At 42.6% G+C, this 20,058-nt stretch overlaps 1 protein-coding gene across 3 annotated transcripts in view; it reads right to left on the bottom strand.

The window, feature by feature from the left end:
• Nucleotides 1-20,058, bottom strand: part of LRP2 (LDL receptor related protein 2) — a 304,101-nt gene that overhangs the window by 97,451 nt on the left and 186,592 nt on the right. For 2 of the 3 annotated variants that reach the window (XM_068245578.1, XM_068245579.1), the window contains exons 43-49: nt 16,792-16,995; nt 14,267-14,296; nt 13,935-14,177; nt 8,373-8,498; nt 6,334-6,453; nt 4,948-5,079; nt 3,011-3,212 (exon numbers count right to left, since the gene is read on the bottom strand). In XM_068245578.1, the coding sequence (XP_068101679.1) occupies nt 3,011-3,212; nt 4,948-5,079; nt 6,334-6,453; nt 8,373-8,498; nt 13,935-14,177; nt 14,267-14,296; nt 16,792-16,995 (1,057 nt within the window). The remainder of the gene's footprint in view (nt 1-3,010; nt 3,213-4,947; nt 5,080-6,333; nt 6,454-8,372; nt 8,499-13,934; nt 14,178-14,266; nt 14,297-16,791; nt 16,996-20,058) is intronic. The other variant, XM_068245580.1, reaches the window with a different exon arrangement.

The raw sequence follows: 20,058 nt of genomic DNA, 5'->3' as shown, positions 1-20,058 counted from the left end.
CTGGGCACATATACCCCTAGCTACATATACAGGGCACATATACCCCTGGCTACATATACTGGGCACATATACCCCTGGCTACATATACTGGGGACATATACCCCTGGCTACATATACTGGGCACATATATCCCTGACTACATATCCTGGGCACATATACCCCCTGGCTACATATACTGGGCACATATACCCCTGGCTACATATACTGGGCACATATACCCCTGGCTACATATACTGGGCACATATATCCCTGACTACATATACTGGGCACATATACCCCTGGCTACATATACTGGGGACATATACCCCTGGCTACATATACTGGGCACATATACCCCTGGCTACATATACTGGGGACATATACCCCCTGCCTACATATACTGGGGACATATACCCCCTGACTACATATACTGGGCACATATACCCCTGGCTACATATACGGGGCACATATACCCCCTCACTACATATACTGGGCACATATACCCCTGCCTACATATACTGGGCACATATACCCCTGACTACATATACTTGGCACATATACCCCTGACTACATATACTGGGCACATATACCCCCTGACTACATATACTGGGCACATATACCCCCTGACTACATATACTGGGGACATATACCCCCTGACTACATATACTGGGCACATATACCCCCTGACTACATATACTGGGGACATATACCCCCTGACTACATATACTGGGCACATATACCCCCTGACTACATATACTGGGCACATATACCCCCTGACTACATATACTGGGCACATATACCCCTAGCTACATATACAGGGCACATATACCCCTGGCTACATATACTGGGCACATATACCCCTGGCTACATATACTGGGGACATATACCCCTGGCTACATATACTGGGCACATATATCCCTGACTACATATCCTGGGCACATATACCCCCTGGCTACATATACTGGGCACATATACCCCTGGCTACATATACTGGGCACATATACCCCTGGCTACATATACTGGGCACATATATCCCTGACTACATATACTGGGCACATATACCCCTGGCTACATATACTGGGGACATATACCCCTGGCTACATATACTGGGCACATATACCCCTGGCTACATATACTGGGCACATATATTCCTGACTATATATACCCCTGACTATATATACTGGGCACATATTATACCCCTGGCTACATATATGGGGCACATATACCCCTGGCTACATATACTGGGCACATATACCCCTGGCTACCTGTTCTGTGGACATCTCTACCCCGGGCTACCTGTTCTGGGGACATCTATACCGCTGGCCACCTATTCTGGGGACACCTATAGACCTGGGGCTACCTATTTTTGGGGAACCACTGCTGTCAGATTGAGTGTATTTTGGGGAACTGCTGCCAGGTGAGAGGTGTCTACCATATTAAGGGGGCATTCTGCCTATTTATGTGAAATGCTGTCTATTTATGTGCCTCATGACTGCTGAATTTGTCTTGTTGGGGGCCTCATGGTTACTGAATTTGTCTTGTTGGGGGCCTCATGATTTGTTGGGGGCCTCAAGATCGCTGAATTTTGTCTTGTTGGGGGCCTCAAGATCGCTGAATTTGTCTTGTTGGGGGCCTCATGATTGCTGAATTTCTCTTGTTGGGGGCCTCTTGATTACTGAATTTGTCTTGTTGGGGGTCTTATGATTGCTGAGTTGGTCATGTTGGGGGCCTCATGATTGCTGAATTTGTCTTGATGGGGGGGACTCATGATTGCTGAATTTGTCTTGGAACATGCTGGAAGGTACATACTGAGGGAGGGTGGGTGAGCGTGAGCCTGCTAACTTCCTGTACATTTGGCTCTACCCATAACCACGCCCACATTTATTATGTGGTTACGCCCCTTTTTTGGCGCTGCGCGAGCCGTGGCCTTCACCTTAGGGGGCGCATTAATAGTCTTTGTCCCCGGGCGCTGAAAGCCCTAGCTACGCCCCTGACTGCAGATCACCAATAATCAGAAAAATCTGTGTTGCTGACACCAATCGTTACACCTACACATTTCCTTTTTTTCAGAACGGCCATGCAAATGCAAATTGCATGCTTTGCAAGTCAATGGAAATGAAAGATTAATATGCAGTTAATGATGTACAATTTAATGTGAATTACCTTCATAATTATACATGGAAAAATCAGAAATTTGGATATTTGCATAAAAAAAGCAAACAAAAAAAGAAAAAAACAGATGCGAATAATTGTAAATTGTAGAATCACAAATATGAAAACCGTGAAGAAATGCCTCCTGAAACCGCAGTGATAAGTGTGAAGGCCCCCTAAATCAATTACCATATCTGTTTCACTGACACCACATACAGTGCAGAAGGGTTTCCTAGAATTCTACTTTAACCATTAACTTCAAAGACAATATAGCTTCCCAGCAGTTTGCAATTGAAAAAGAACCAAAAGTAGGTGAAAAAACGATCAGACCGGTTATACACCTGATCATTGCGTTTGTGGTGCAATGCTCCTCCCCATCGCACTATAACGCGAAAAACTACATTCACATGACCCTGCAGCAGAGTGTGCCAACAGGGTCAAATGCATAGTGATGTACTCCCTGCTAGACAGGTAGTACGTCGGTGGGATTTCCCGGCTTCCCCCTCGTATTTGAGTTGTTCTGCACATGTCGGCATTGCCTATTGACTTCCATGTATGCCGCTGCAGAAGTCCAAAGGTAATGCGCCTTGACTTTGAAGTGGTCAGTGGTGGATCGGTAACTTCCAGGGACCCATAGACTTTAATTGCTGTTGCGCTGCTCTGCATGCAGAAAATGCAATGAAACCGGCCTACTTAAAAAGTGGGCTCACCATTTTTTTTTCATAATTTTCTTTCTTGCTGGCAATTTAAAAGGCATTATATTGACAAGGTGTGAAAATATCACCCAGGAGAAAACTCAGGAGAAAAACTGCATATGGGACAGGCTGGCTCTTGTTGGTCGGAGAAACTGAAGTCTGCTGCTAAGTGCATCTTAAGTTACCTGAAGCTATTTCGGATGCAGAGGCCATTGCCGCAGGTAAATTCACTGCCGGAGCAGGATCTCCTCGTACAGTTCTGATGCTCATCGTAGGCGTCAGAGCAGTCGGCATCTCCATCACACACCCAGGACTGTGGAATACATCTTCTGTCAGGAGGTCTGTTGTTGATACAAGTGAATTCTCCAGGGGCGCAGCTGCGATTGGCTGTCAAAAAATATAATGCAAAAATTAGATCAATAAACTGAAGAATTTGGACTAGTCCAAAGTGCTCAGTTGTGTTGCAGAATAATTCTGCATGTCAACTCACTGCCCATACAGTTCTATCTGCCTGTTCACATCTCTGTGTTGTAACTGCATTATTCTAGCTTGCTGCATGCAGGCTTTGTATTAAAGTCTATGTCCAGTCTCCATTGCAGTTCACACTCATTATGACATGTACCGTATGTTATACAACTGACCACTGTGAGGTGGCCACACACCATACACTTTTTTAAATATCTGTTCAATTTAAGAATTGCAATCCATTTTTCTGACTGATTGTAACATTTCAAAAGTATGACCAATGCACCACACACCTATGTTCAATTTTACCCCAGTTATAATAAAAATGATTGGATACTCTGACAAAATTGCTAGGGCGTGTAAATTAATAAATTGACAATCTAACACACACCATACAATCTTTAGAAAGATTGGAGAAAAATATCTGGCGAAGAAAACAGGAAATCCGATCGGATTTTTCAGTCGAATGAAAAAAAAGCTTTCGCATTTTTTTGGGAGATCCGATCGTTTTTATCGAATTACCGTAAATTCAGATCATTTTATTGTATCGTGTGTGGCCACCTTTAGAGGTATCTTCTGATCTCACCAACATCAGCTCCAAATTCTGTTTTCTCTAACTTGCCTACTTAATGCCTTGTCATTCTGTGACATTTCTCAGCCAATAACAGCTATTGTAGTGGAAATACACAGCAGGTCATATGGCAATGATGCTGTTTCACTAGGGACTGGACTGGGTTGAGACTAGCATTGTAAAATACGGTGTCTAAGAGAAAAAGAGGGATTAGTTAGGGCCCTTTTCCACTAGCAAGCACGATTGCAAGCTGCCTTTTCCACTTGCTGTGATTGCACAGTGAAACTGCCAGGAACAACATGCGATTGCTACATGTAAATAGTGGTGCTATTGCGTTTGGCAAAATTGTTTTGAGTTTTTGTGTGTGTTTGTAGTTACACCTTCTACGTTCTTACCATCAGACACATACCAACATAAATTAAAAAGCAGAGCTCTGAAAGAAGGGGCTGTGGGATACAGGCTGTGGTCTATATGCAGGCTGAGGCAGTCAGTGGATACACACAGATGCACAGTCTATAGGGGTTGAGTAATTATACACCTGTACATATGTGTGCTGTATGCACTGTATGTTATATGTCACTGTGTGCTGTCACATAATGAAAGTAAATGACTCAACTGGACTATTAGAAAGGCTATTATAAACTAACTAACTAGTTTGTAGCAATGTAGAATGTTGGGGAAAAAAAGATATTAATCGGCAGAGCTCATGGCTAATGGCCCTTGGTTAATACACACCAAGAATAACAAACACGTTTTATTTTCAACTTTCTTTTACAAAGACACAGGACATGTAATGCATAGATACTGTATACACGTAAAAGACTGTTGTTGCTAAATACACATTCCAACACGCCCACTCAACAACTGCTACGTACAGTATGTCAATCCTATTTGTGACCAAAAGTCAACAAACTTGTCTTTGGTCATATTGTCTCTGACTGTTATTGCCAGTTGTGCTATTTATTCACTTGTTTCCATGAAGGAAAATGGGGGAGGACAACATAATTGCTGGAGATTGTCCAGGGTGGAGGGTCCCTTGATTTGTACATATACGTCAAAAACTGATATTATGCACTGAGCTCTTACCACAATTATGTCTCTGATCCTCATCGCTCATATCACCACAATCATTATCGCCATCACAAACCCACGCGGCCGGGATACAACGAGTATCATCACATCTGAACTGGTCACTCGAGCAGGTCCGAACAACAGCCACTACAGAAATAAGGGAAAAAATACAGTTGGTGATTGTACACACATCCAATTTGATTGGCCAATGATTGGGCAATTTTACCACTTCCATGCGGCAAGAGGTCAAACAGAATTTGAATTCAATGAACTGATTGTGCACATAAGCTCGGTCATTGAGGAGAAAGCCATGCACGAGCAGCTTCATGCTTCATACTACTGGGAATGCACAGACCATACTCATGCAAGTGCAATACAGGCCATGGCAACGAAAGCATTAGACAAGCCAGTATTTCTCAAACCTGTCCTCGTGACTCCCCAACGGTGCATGTTTTGCAGGCAGCCTCACCTATGCACATGTGCGGTCATTAGTATCTCAGCTAGGTGGATTCCATGTAGCTGAGACACTAATTACCCCACCTGTGCATAGGGGAGGTTGCCTGCAAAACATGCACCTTTGAGAAGTTACGAGGACAGGTGTGAGAAACACTGTGACAAGCCCTGACACTAGCTTAGTCGGACCCAGCAATGCATCATGGGCCACAGGGTGATCAGAGAAATCTCTGAACTATCTAGAGGCTTTCCTCTATTGAGGTAAATATTCAATTTCAAAGAGGATCTGTAACGAACACCCCTGGGGGTGCTTACCTCGGGAAGGTGAAGCCTCTGGATCCTAATGAGGCTCCCTCATCCTCTTCACCCACCGGGATCCAGCGCTGGCAGTCCCCATACACTAGCGAGGTAAATATTTACCTACCGCAATCCAGCACCGTTGCAGCTTTCCGATTGTGTTCAGGTGGAAATAGCCGACCCTGATTGAGTCCTCTCTACTGCGCAGACGACTCAGTAGGTAAATATTGCAGGCGCTACTGCACCTGCGCCACAGCCGACATCCTTGTCGGATGTGGTTTCAGGGGGAGCCAGCGCTGGATCCCTGAGGCTTAGAAGGATAGGGGAAATCTCATTAGGATTCAGAGGCTTCCTGCTCCCAAGGTAACTACCCCATAGGGATTTTTTTTTTTTTTTGCAATAGATCCTCTTTAATTCCAATTCTTACTTCAGGTACACTTTAATATATTTATGCATTTGTGCTAGCTGCATTACCCACCCGTGTATGTATCCTACTTTGTACAATGCAAAGGTAGATGAAAGCATTATAAAAACAAATAAAGATTAATATCAAGCAGCAGCTGGGAGATAACGGTACAGTATCATAGTAATAATTATTAATGATGATAATTATATCAGTCTCCATCATCATCATCTGATGTAAGCACTCACCACAAGATGGCGGTTCATCCGAGCCATCTGCGCAGTCCGTTCCCCGGTCGCAGTACCAGTGGGCGGGGATACAGCGTCCAGAGGTACAACGGAATTCACTCTCTGTGCATGTCAGAGTAGCTGGAAGATACAGAACATTGAACTGTTTATCTGCCTGCAGTCTTGTTTACACAGATACATATAAAAAAAGGACACAAACAAAAGGCATGAACAGTACAGTACTTTGAAAACAGTTTGATGTTGGTCTGTACAGGTATCAAAAGTCTATGTAAAATGTGTAAAACCCAATGAAAACCAAACGGAAATGACTTTTCCTTAGTCTGACTAATAAGGTGAACAGTAGTTTACATACAGGTCTCTGATTGGCTGTTAAGGCTTATATTACTCATAGGGTTTTGAAACATGGACCCATAGTTGCAGATCCGGACAGGACACTGTCATCAATATGCAGGACACACAGCTGGTAATAAATCTGTATCAGCCAATCTAGCTTATGAGTACAGCAGCCAGTGGTGTAGAAATAGGGGTTGCCGAGGTCTCGTCCACACCGGGACCCTCGGGCCAGAGGGGTCCCGAGGGGCCCTCCCTCAACCACAGTATTAGATCTTTATTGGTCCTGTGCTGGTAATAATCACTTCTATAGATGCTTTGAATGATAATAATGATTAACAAGCTATTATCCATCCCCTTCTTGCACCTCTGACACTGTGTTGTCCTTGGCAGGTTTTGGTGCGCCCTAATAATTGTTACTGTATGTATAGAGTGCTGGGGGGGCATGTGAAACTCGCACCGGGGCCCATAACTCCTTAGCTACATCACTGAGTACAGCTCATTGATGTACCAATAATATCTCAACGTGGCAGAAAACCTCTGTGACACAATACTTGTGGCTTAGGAAGAGATATCACTTCTATGTAATCTGGATGAACACATCTCTCGACACTTGTAGTCTTCATTAGATTACCTGAAACAAACGACTACACTGAACAATAACTGAAGTCACAGCCAAGCACTGGGTACGGCCAACCAGAGAAGGATTAACATGAAATGGGGCCCTAGGCAAGATGGCATAGCTAGGATCCCTCCATGTGTATTGGTGAGGCAGCTTCTGGGAGAAGACTCTCCTTTCTAGGGAGCACTTTATTAAGCCCAGTTAAGGTCAGTTTCATATAAAGGGATATCATATGACAGTCATAGACATAGGACTGCATCAGAAAACGGCTAGCGATGCCTCCTCTGCCACCTGCCTGGGCACCACCCAAGCGTAAAATGACACCCCCCGGTGCCTGTGCTTTGAATATTCTCACCTGTCCCACTGGCGCAACTCCCGGCTTTCTCAGCTTTTACCCCCGAGTGCTGTACTAGGTGGAGTTTGTACCATGTGGTGCATGTGTGACGTCACACACATTCACCTGGTGCCACACAGTAGACACTCGTGGTAACGGGGGTGTCAGCGGAGGACACCAGCGGAGCAGGTGAGAATTTACAGAGCATGCGTGGGGGTGACATTTTACACTTACACTTACACTTGGCAGCGGTGTACGTATGTCAGTCATTGCAATATCAAATGAAATTACCGCCGCGCACAAGATCGAGTACTTTCGACTGAGATTTTCCAGTATGTCCAAACGATGCATTCAACCAATTTCAACCACAAATCAATGAAATCACGGACATGTTGCTGCACCAATTTGAGTGCCATTTGAAAAAATTATCTAATCGGTGGTCGATTGGCCTGCAACATTGCTAGATGTATGGCCACCTTTAATATACATATAGAATTTTATTAGTCTTTTAGTAACGTAAAAATACATTTTCTCTCTCACCTGAAAATGTGCTTTAGAAATGCTGCTCCAGCAGTCTGGAATTTATCAGAAGACCCAATGCAGGCTTTACAATGATAAACTTACAGAGCTCCTTAAAGCACTCATCATATGCTGCTTCAAGCACTTCTATTAGTATTTATGGTTTCTTCAGCCCTGAGAAGCTCTGTTGTTCCAACAGTCATTAGTAATCTGATTACACAGAAGAGAACTTACCGCAGTGAGTTGCGCTTTCATCGCTCATATCTCCGCAGTCATTATCCCCGTCACAAAGATAAGTTCGAGGAATGCAGATGTTGGTGCTCTGACATTTTGTGTATCCAGGCTGACATGTGCGATCGGCTTTAACATAGAACAAGAAAGGAGTGCTGAAAAATGCCTCAATAATACAAATTACCTGCAGCCAAAAATAAATCCTTGTCTTTTCTCTTTATCACAATCTTTTTTCTTTTACATTTTTCACATACCTTGTTTTACAACTTGTGGAATGTAGCACAGACTACTCCAGAACAGCTTATCCTTTGATATGTTCCTAACTGTTATAAAGCTTTTGCTTCTGTACAGCAATTTTAGGCCAGAAACTCACTAGGAGAGCTTTTCTGAGCGCTTTGTAATTTGAAAAGCTCTTGCTAATGTAATGAAATGGGTGTGATGCCACTTGAGTGATGTGATTTTATAAAAATCCTCCATAACGTTGCATTAGCAAGAGCTTTTTTAAATCAATAGCGCTTAAAAAGCACTCCTAGTGGGTTTCTGACCTTAGAGGGATTTCTTCAATTTTTGAAGGGGTCTATTTTAGGACTTGTGTTTGCATAGCAATTGCAATTTGTAATTACCGGGTAGCAATATCCAATTTTTTTTTCTTCTGGTAGTAAAATAGCTGCAAAATCGCTTTTGTACAGCGACTGAAAAGCAATTTTCTGGGGTTCCTAACTTTTGTTTTGGGGCACAATCGCTCCAAATCCAAAAATGCTGCAGTGACCTGTGATTGGGATTTCACTAATCGCAATTGCTCCTGTGGGTTTGCCTCCATTGCCTGAGGTTAACATGTATGCTTTTTACTGCAAGTTTACTGATGAAAGTGTGACAGGGAATAGAATACAAATCTTACAGTAGGCATGCTACAGACACTGAAGAACATACTGTATAAAATTGAGTTTGCCTAAGGGGAAATGTTAGAAAGAAAATTAATCACTGCAGGAAATAGTGTTGATATAAATTTAGAAATACCCGTATATACTCGCATACAAGCCAAATTTTTGACCCCCAAAAAGGGGGCCAAAAGTTGGGGGGTCGGCTTGTATGCGAGTCTTGGGTGGTGGGTGGTGGTCCGTGGCCCCCCCCGCCCGCTCCCTCCGCGGCCGCCGCTGCTATTACCTGTTCAGCCGGCGGCCGCTTCCTCTAATCCGGGTGCCCCTTTCGCTCTGCTCTCCATCATGCAGGAGAGAGCAGTTCCCCTGGTGTATCGCCGTTACCAGGGGAACCGCTCTCTCCTGCCTCGTCACAGCAGCAGCGCCGGGCGCGCTGCTGTGATACACTGATACGCATGAAGGAGAGCAGAGCGAGAGGGGCACCCGGATTAGAGGAAGCGGCCGCCGGCTGAACAGGTAATAGCAGCGGCGGCCGCGAGGGGGGGATTGCTATACTGGGCACTATACTGGCTATACTGGGCTGGCTATACTGGGCACCATACTGGCTATACTGGGCACTATACTGGCTATACTGGGCACTTTACTGGCTAAACTGGGCACTATACTTGCTATACTGGGCACTATACTTGCTATACTGGGCACTATACTAGCTATACTGGGCACTATACTGGCTATACTGGGCACTATACTGGCTATACTGGGCACTATACTGGGCACTTTACTGGCTATACTGGGCACTATACTGGGCACTTTACTGGCTATACTGGGCACTTTACTAGCTATACTGGGCACTATACTAGCTATACTGTGCACTTTACTAGCTCTACTGGGGCACTACTTACCAATACTGGGTCACTATACTAGCTATACTGGGCACTTTACTGGCTATACTGGGCACTTTATTGGCTATATTGGGCACTTTACTAGCTATACTGGGCACTATACTAGCTATACTGTGCACTTTACTAGCTCTACTGGGGCACTACCTACCAATACTGGGGCACTATACTAGCTATACTGGGCACTATACTAGCTATACTGGGGCACTACCTACCCAGACTGGGCACTATACTAGCTATACTGGGCACTATACTAGCTATACTGGGCACTATACTAGCTATACTGGGGCACTACCTACCCATACTGGGCACTATACTAGCTATACTGAGGCACTACCTACCCATACTGGGCACTATACTAGCTATACTGGGACACACTGGGGGGATCACGCGGCCTGCACCAATCCAGCATTTCCTACCCCCGGCTTATATGGGGGTCAATCATTTTTCCCTGGTTTTTTAGGTAAAAGTTGGGGGGTCAGCTTATATGCGGGTCGGCTTATATGCGAGTATATACGGTAGTTTACTTTATAAGACATAGAAAAGAAGCAGGTATATGAAAAATATTTATATGCAATATTTACTATATTCCTAATAAACATTTTTCTAAATGTAATAAAGTGGAACTGAACTCGGATTTTCTTCTCTGCTGTAAAAGATTAGCCACAGCATGATAACTTTTATGGACAAAACAATTTATTCATTACAATTTATCGAAATCCTAAAAAAAAACCTGCAGTTCACAAGTTGGTTTCACTTTACAGTGAGTACTAAAAGGGTTAAGCCTTAAGGTCCGTACACACGCCTGATCAAAGGCAGCGACGGGCCCGTCGTCACCTCCTGCTGGGCGTGTTTTCAGCAGACAGTACAGCATGTGCACAGTCTGTAGGTGGACTGACAAGGCTGTTTCTGAGCGATCCGCCCGGCGGATCGCTCAGAAACAGCCTTATCGGTCCACCGACAGACTGTACATGCGCTGTACTGTCTGCTGAAAACACGCCCAGCAGGAGGTGACGACGGACCCGTCGCTGCCTTTGATCAGGCGTGTGTACGGACCTTGTTTTCTGTATGAGGAGAGCTGTCTCAGCAGATCTCCTGCAGTGTATTAACAGCTACTGATAAGAACTAATTAGACACTATGCTCTGGCTAAGCAAGCACAAGAAACACCAAAAAGTTAATTTCTTCAGCAACTATACTTGGAATGAAGACTTTTTATTGCGTACAGTGCAAGAGTTCAGTTCCACTTTAAATACAACACACACATACACATATATATATATATATACAGTATACAGTGGGATGCGAAAGTTTGGGCAACCTTGTTAATTGTCATGATTTTCCTGTATAAATGGTTGGTTGTTACGATAAAAAATGTCAGTTAAATATATCATATAGGAGATACACACAGTGATATTTGAAAAGTGAAATGAAATGTATTGGATTTACAGAAAGTGCACAATAATTGTTTAAATACAATTAGGCAGGTACATAAATGTAGGCACTGTTGTCATTTTATTGATTCCAAAACCCTTAGAACTAATTATTGAAACTCAAATTAGCTTGGTTAGCTCAGTGATCCCTGACCCACATACACACAGGTGAATCCGATTATGAGAAAGAGTATTTCAGGGAGTCAACTGTAAGTTTGCCTCCTCTTTTAATTTTCTCTGAAGAGTAGCAACATGGGGTCTCAAAACAACTCTCAAATGACCTGAAGACAAAGATTGTTCCCCATCATGGTTAAGGGGAAGGATACAGAAAGCTGTCTCAGAGATTTCAGCTGTCTCTTTGCACCGTTATGTGCAAAGATACAGAGGCGCCAATAGGATAAAATAAGATAAAATGTTTAAAACGGTTTAGGTGGCGGTGGTGGACCGTCCACACACAAACAGACCAAATTGCTGTTGATTGTAGAAAAATAGTTTATTCACATACTCCTACATAAAAGTGCAACACGTTTCACGGGCAACATCCCGCCTCATCAGGCAATGAACAATCGGAGTATCTCACAGCTCTGAGTCAAACGATAGCTTGGCACCTCTGTGTCTCAAGGAGATGTTGTATGTGAGAGTGATGCAGAGGAAGCCTTTTCTCCGCCCACAGCACAAACAGAGCTGCTTGAGGTATGCTAAAGCACATGTGGACAAGTCAACTTCATTTTGGAATAAGGTGCTTTGGACTGATGAAACTAAAATTGAGTTATTTGGGCATAATAAGGGGCGTTAAGCTTGGAGGAGAAAAAAACCCAGCATTCCAAGAAAAACACCGGTTACCTACAGTAAAATATCGTGGTGGTTCCATCATGCCGTGGGGCTGTGGGGCCAGTGTAGGGACTGGGAATCTTGTCAAAGTTGAGGGACATATGGATTCCACTCAGTATAAGCAGATTCTGGAGACCAATGTCCAGGAATCAGTGACAAAGCTGAAGCTGCGCCGGGGCTGGATCTTTCAACAAGACAACGACTCTAAACGCTGCTCAAAATGCACAAAAGCATTCATGCAGAGGAACAAGTACAACGTTCTGGAATGGCCATCACAGTCCCCAGACCTGAATATAATTGAAAATCTGTGGTTTGAGTTAAAGAGAGCTGTCCGTGCTCGGAAGCCATCAGACCTGAATGAACTAGAGATGTTTTGTAAAGAGTAATGAACCAAAATACCTTCAACCAGAATCCGGACTCTCATTGGAACCTACAGGAAGCTTTTAAAGAGAATCTGTATTGTTAAAATCGCACAAAAGTAAACATACCAGTGCGTTAGGGGACGTCTCCTATTACCCTCTGACACAATTTTGCCGCTCCTCGCTGCATTAAAAGTGGTTAAAAACAGTTTTAAAAAGTTTGTTTATAAACAAACAAAATGGCTACCAAAACAGGAAGTAGGTTGATGTACAGTATGTCCACACATAGAAAATACATCCATACACAAGCAGGCTGTATACAGCCTTCCTTTTGAATCTCAAGAGATCATTTGTGTGTTTCTTTCCCCCTGTTCTCATGCACTGAAGTTTCAGGCTGCTTGTTTCTTCCTGCAAACAGCTTTGCCCTTGTTTGTAATTCCTCAGTATGTGAAAGCCCAGCCAGCTCAGAGAACGATTTATCCAGCTTGTAAAAGATAAGAGAGAAGAGAGAAGCTGCCCTAATCCTAAATAACACACAGGCAGTGTGCATAGAGGGGTCTGGAAGGGGGAGTTCATAGCAGAACCACAACACTGAAGAACTTGGCAGCCTTCCAGACACAGGCTGACAAGTCTGACAGGGGAAAGATACATTGATTTATTACAGAGACAGTGATAGTATAAAGTGCTGCAGTAAGCCAGAACACATTAGAATAGCTTTTTGAACTTGTAGGATGATAAAAAACAGGATGCAATTTTTGTTACGGAGTCTCTTTAAAGGCTGTAATTTCTGCAAAAGGAGGATCTACTAAATATTGATTTCATTTCTTTTTTATGGTGCCCATATTTATGCACCTGCCTAATTTTGTTTAAACAATTATTGCACGCTTTCTGTAAATCCAATAAACTTCATTTCCCTTCTTAAATATCACTGTGTGGGTCTCCTATATGATATATTTAATTGACATTTTTTATCATAACAACAATGATTTATGCAGGAAAATCATGACGATTAACAAGGCTGCCCAAACTTTCGCATCCCATTGTAAATATAAATATATATATATATATATATATATATATATATATATATATATATATATATATATATAGTATATATACACATATATTATATATAGACTGTTTTATGATCATTGTTTTGAGACTTACGACAGTTCCGCTCATCACTCGTGCCGTTGTCATAGCAGTTGTTGACTCCATTGCACACATAGGCCCGGGAGATGCACCGTCCATTGTTGCAGGTAAATTCCGTGTTTGAGTCGCAGGTCCTGAACACACATCCAGCCTCATCACTGTTATCGCCACAGTCATTGTAATGGTCACAGCGGTAGTGATAGGGAACACACTTTCCATTGCCACAAGTGAACGCTGTGGGTGAGCAGGTATGGAAAGCTGCCAATAAAATGTACACACAATACAAATGAAAACATAGTATATTGTCCAAATGAAATGTACAGGTGTTTAATAGACTGCTAATATACCTGCTAGAGCAAATACGGCTGCAAAACGGACTGCATGCAGGATAAAACAAACATTAGAAATGAAATACAACAAAAGCTATAGTGTTAAGTACAGTGTGATGAAATGGAAAGGGAGGAGAAGACAAGAGACAAGGGCTAGAAGAGAAATTATGCATCTGCAGAGCAGAGAAAGGCTGCTTCCTGTTTATTTGCACATTCTGGGGCTGATTTACCAATACAGCTAAAAACTGGAGCAAATTTGAGCAGTTTCCCAAAGCAGCCAACAAAGTTTCATCTATTCATGGAACAAGGATTTTGGTTGGTTACTCTGGGCAACTGCTCAACATTTGCACCTGGGCTGTGTACAACTAGCTTTCATCCAGTGTTTTCTGTGTTATTCAGCAAAGCATTTTGCGCTGCTAGCTAGGTCGTTTTTTATCTCTCCCCCATAATTATGTTCAGTGATTCACATGAATGAGGCAGCAACTACTTTAATTACTATATAAACACAACTATAAGTGTAGAAATTTAACCTTGACTCACTAAATAAAAGTATGGGGGTCATCTTGTACTCGATTTGGACCTAAATTTCTAAATTTCTGACTCATAGCCAAAGGGCTTTGTAGGGCAAGCCACAGCGGTCAGCATGCTTTATAAACCCCTCCCACTGTCACTTTTTGACAGGAAAAGTATTATTTTGTATAGCTTACTTTTGATATAAAAAGGTTTGGCATCCACTGACATTTTTACCCATCAATGGCTTCATTGCTTCAAAACTGAGCACACTGAGTAATGGGCTGCGTGAAGCTGGCTCCCTTACAATCAAAAAAGACACACACACTGGCCCCTAAGTGCAGCAATTATCCACTCCCCTTCCTTATGCTGGATACACACCATGCGTTTCCGCGTTCGATGCGGCCGTCGATACGCGTCGATTCGATTATTTCCGACATGTCCGATTCAAGCTTCGATGGATCGTTAGGTCGATTTGCCATACTTTACATGGCAATCGACCTAAAAATCATCGAAATTCGTTCGGAAATGCTCAGAAATAATCGAATCGACGCGTATCGACGGCCGCATCGAACGCGGAAACGCATGGTGTGTATCCAGCATTAGTAAGCACTGCAGCCCAGTATCTTTCCCCCTGCCCTTTCCTCATCAATTGTTGTGGCCAGGACTTTCACACCTGTGTTTTCTTGACATTCTGTTTATCAAGAAAGTGTCACTTGCTGCTGGGTAAATGGGTGCAAGTGGGAATGTCACTCACATTACTCAAGATCTGTGAAACTTGCCTACCTTAATTAAAATTCCATTCCATGTTTGGTTAGTGCTACATTTGTGGCCATTTGTGCTGCTTTCATTTTGAAGATAATTGCAGTTATTATTTCCAAAACAATACCATCACCAAGCCCCCTTACAACAACCTACAGACATGACACTGGTATGGGTGGGGAGTGCTTCAAACATCAAGTTTCTATCTTTTATAGTTTGAGATATTCAAGTATTTATAAAGGTCAAAAATTCACTCAGCCCCCATACAACATTGCAAAGGCTAAATGAGCCTGAGTGAACTTTTGACCTTTATAAAAATGTGAATATCTCAAAAACTACTAAAGATCGAAAGATGATTTTGAAACTGAAACTACCGTATATCCTCGAATATAAGTCAACCTCTTGTATAGGTCGACTCTAGTGTTTGACCCACTTAAGAAGGACATTTTTACTGACTTAAAGTAAATCTAAAGCTAATAAAAAACAAAAAAACAAAAAAAACATATGTAAGGAAAGGAAAGACTCTGAGTCCTAATGAGTTTCAGTTTCAAGTCAGCCATTTTCTGAGCCCATTATTCAATCTCCTTATATGGGATTAATTTTACTAAAGTTTTTGATATGTGATTTTTAGTAGGATCAACTCTACAAGGTACCGGCATCCAATTAAGGCCCTTTTCAGACAGACGGCTGAACTGCACACTTGTCAGACTGTTCAAGCTCATGTATTCTGGCCATCGAATACCTTTCGGCCATTTTGGTTACAAGTGCTGTTCAATGACAGCACTTGTAACCCTACCTATGACAGTGTTTACAGTAATAAAGTACATAATGCCATTACCCGGCAGCAAAAAAAAATCCATGTTGCCATTACCTCGCAGCAAAAAAAATCCCATATCATGTCACAACTGGACACAGCCGTGGCCACACTCAGATGTGAGCTCTAGCAAGTGAATAAGCTTCCCGCATGAAAGAGGCCTAAGACTTGGGCAGCCTAGGATCAACCCCCTCACAGCTATAGCTGGTAAAACAGAATAATTACAATTCTAAATACTTATATGATGCTGGTGGGCCTATTGCCACATCTATTGGAACGTAGTATGAACCTTACGTACACAACTTGACTGAATTCCGGTCGCCTTCATTGCACCGAAGAAAATGAAAGCTCTGTGTCATCTGCACACGGTGATTAAATGACCATGTACATTTTTATTCAAATAAATAATGATAATGTAAAATAATCAACTAAAAGCAAACATTCAATCGGCCCGTACCGCATACACGTTCCAGTTCATCACTGCCATCCCTGCAGTCATTGTCATTGTCACATTTCCACCTTTCCGGGATGCAGCGGCCATTAAGACAAGTGAACTGTCCGGTGTCGCACTTGGTGGTGTTGTCTGGAATGCAATCCTTGTTGTTGTTGGCCAGATACCACCTGCCAGATGATGGGCACTGACATTCTGCACCATTAGGACCTGTTCATGAAATAGCAATCATGGGTTTAATAGGAGCACCAGGAACTGTAAACTAATCTCAGCAGAGAAAAATGTTTACTAACTAACTATTCCGGAGGCTAATAAACAGACCCTTTCACAAAAAATCATGTACAGGTAATGCAGAGTATTCAAATAACTCATATTTCTCTGAACAGAAACACCGGAAACCCAATATGGTGTAGTAGTGTGATATAGAAGATGAATTCAAAATAATACACATCTGGGTTACATTCAAAGGCAACCACTGTAAACTCTTATGGGTAAATATCGTCGCCAATGAGCCTTTGAGTAAGAATTTGGTCACTTCTCCAAATGTAATAAAAAAAGGGATATGAATTTTTTTCGTGAAAACAATTATTTTTGGCAGTAGGCACCCAAAAAGTAATAAAATAATTAAAACCTGTTTAAAAGGAGGGTAGGTACTGGCTTAACGCCATAGCGACAAGGGTTTAATTCCAAAATGTTATTAAAATTGTACAGAAAGGCGCTCATAGCTCTCTACAGTGGCAGTGGCGTACTGGTCTGAAGAAGCAGTAAATGGACCGAGAAATGTGTTGACTAGACTATTTTCAACACATGTAAGTTACTGAGACACATCTGCCTGACTGTACAGAACCACGAAAACATTTGTGCCTGGATTTGAGTTGGAATATATGATTAAAGTAAAAAGGTAATCAAAATGTTTTGTTTAGTTTGATCACAGTTGGAAAACATCAAGGGGCCTATTTCTACAGAAATAACAGAACTATTTTTTCTGATATGCTTTATATAAAATTGTAACAATCAGCCACTCATTGAGCACTGATTGCAGCTTTCATTTTTATAGCAAACCGGTTTGTAAAATGTTTTCTTAATGTTCAATATTTATAATATATTGAGCAGCCTATAACCAATAGTATATTTTAACACAGTGTTAAAAGTTACAGTATGTTTTAGGGACTCTTTATGTATCCATTATATAATTGTAACAGTTCACTGTAAAATCCAGGAAATCTAATGTTCTTAGCCTATGATGGTGGATTTAATCCTATAGGCCAATATAATTTCTATCTATGGTATTCCAGGTGGAATTAGAATAGTTTTAAACCTTAAAATAATAGTTTAGTAACCCTGGTCTTATTTACATATAATGCAGAGATCAGCCTGATTGCCAAGTGCTGTTGTCCACTTTCATCATAACAAACTATCTAAAGGGTTCTCCCTTATTCCATTGAACTAGACCAGGGGTGTCAAACTTAAATACAAAGTGGGCCGAAATTGAACACTGGGTCCAAGTCGCAGGCCAAACTCAATGTATAGTAGTCCCCTCCCTCCCGTACAAAGTTCCCTCGGGTCTAATGCCCCCCTCCCCCTGTAGAGTGCCCTGGTGTCTAGTGGCTCCCCTCCCTTCCCTATACCTTTATCTGGTGTCTAGTGACCCTCCTCCTACCCCTAAACAGTTCCTTGGTGTCTAGTGGTCCTCTCTCCCCTATACAACTCCCTGGTGTTTAGTGGCCCTCACTCCTTCCCCTATACAGTTCCCTGGTGTCTAGTGGTTCCCCTCCCACCCCAAAACAATTCTCGAGTGCCCCCCCTCCTCGCACCTCTAAACAGTTTCATGGTGTCTCGTGATCCCCCTACCTCCCTGCTCAGATACTTGGTGTCTAGTGCTTTCCCTCTCCCTCCATTAGCTTCCCAGGTGTTCTAAGCCTTCACCCCCAATATAGCTTCCTTGGTGGTTTACAGTGGGCCAAACATAATGCAAAGTGAGAAAAACATTTGAGGGCCAAATTTGATGGCTCTGCATGCAAAATTTAGCCCATGGGCCAAAGTTTAACTGGTTGCCGAATGCGTCACTCCGATGGGCGTGGCTGCCGCAGGACCACCTAACGCCAATCGGCGTAAAGTCCTGGGGCAGGGATTTGCTCCGACGCGCGCGCATCTCCGCTTGGATGATGGAGCAGCGTTTCGCCATCACTCTCCCAGCGGCGATCACCTCTTGGAGACTGTTAGACGGCGAAACCACCATCTATTTAGTCTGTATAGCGCTGCGATCTACAGCAGCGCTGTACTGGAGACAGCTGTGTGACACGGCTGTCCCCCTGGGGAAGACAGAAGCGAGCCACTGTCATAGGCTGAAGCCTATGACAGCCGATCATGCTGATTGGCTGACAGGGGGAGGGATATAAAAATAAATAAAAAAATAACAAAATGTATTAGTTAAATAAACAAATAAAAACAGTATTTGTTAAAAAAAATATAACCATTGGGGGAGCAATCACAGCCCACCAACAGATAGCTCTGTTGGTGGGCAAAAAGGGGGGAGCGGAATCAATTGTGTACTGAGTTGTACGGCCCTGCAGCAAGGTCTTAAAGCTGCAGTGGCCTATCTTGTTAAAAATGGCCTGGTCTTTAGGGGGGTTTAAGCCCGTGGTCCTTAAAAGGTTAACATGTATTAACTAGACCAATGGGAACCCTTCCTGCTGAGGGTTTATATTGGTCAGATCAGTGGACCAATTAAAGGCCCCGGCGGGAAATTCAAAGATGCATTGGCTGGGTTCTCTGCAGTAAAAGAGAGCCCAATTTAAACCATCCTTGAAACTCTTGTTGGTACAGTACTTCCCATTGGTCCATTATTCGGAGCAAGCAGGAAAGTAAATTGGAATAAAGAGCCTGAACAAACTTGGGGCAGATAACCTGGGTAACCAGTAATATTTCTTGCTTCATTTAATAGCTAAAACCTGATTGATTGCTCCAGGAAACTTCTCCATTTTTTCCAGTGTCCTCTACACCTAGAAAATCCATTCCAGAAAGTTGTTGTGTGATAGTGACAAAATACATAAACGTTTTCACTGGACACTGTTATCTCTTTTAAAACATAGAAGACTTAAAGAGGAACTCCAGTGAAAATAATGTAATAAAAAAAGTACTTCATTTTTACAATAAGTATGTATAAATGATTTAGTCAGTGTTTGCCCATTGTAAAATATTTTAAATCCCTGATTTACATTCTGACATTTATTACATGGTGACTTTTTTACTGTTGGCAGGTGATGTAGCTGC

Source organism: Hyperolius riggenbachi, chromosome 7 (assembly GCF_040937935.1).
Source record: "Hyperolius riggenbachi isolate aHypRig1 chromosome 7, aHypRig1.pri, whole genome shotgun sequence".
NCBI classification, from domain to species: domain Eukaryota; kingdom Metazoa; phylum Chordata; class Amphibia; order Anura; family Hyperoliidae; genus Hyperolius; species Hyperolius riggenbachi.
This window is presented reverse-complemented; position numbering and strand designations above follow the sequence as displayed.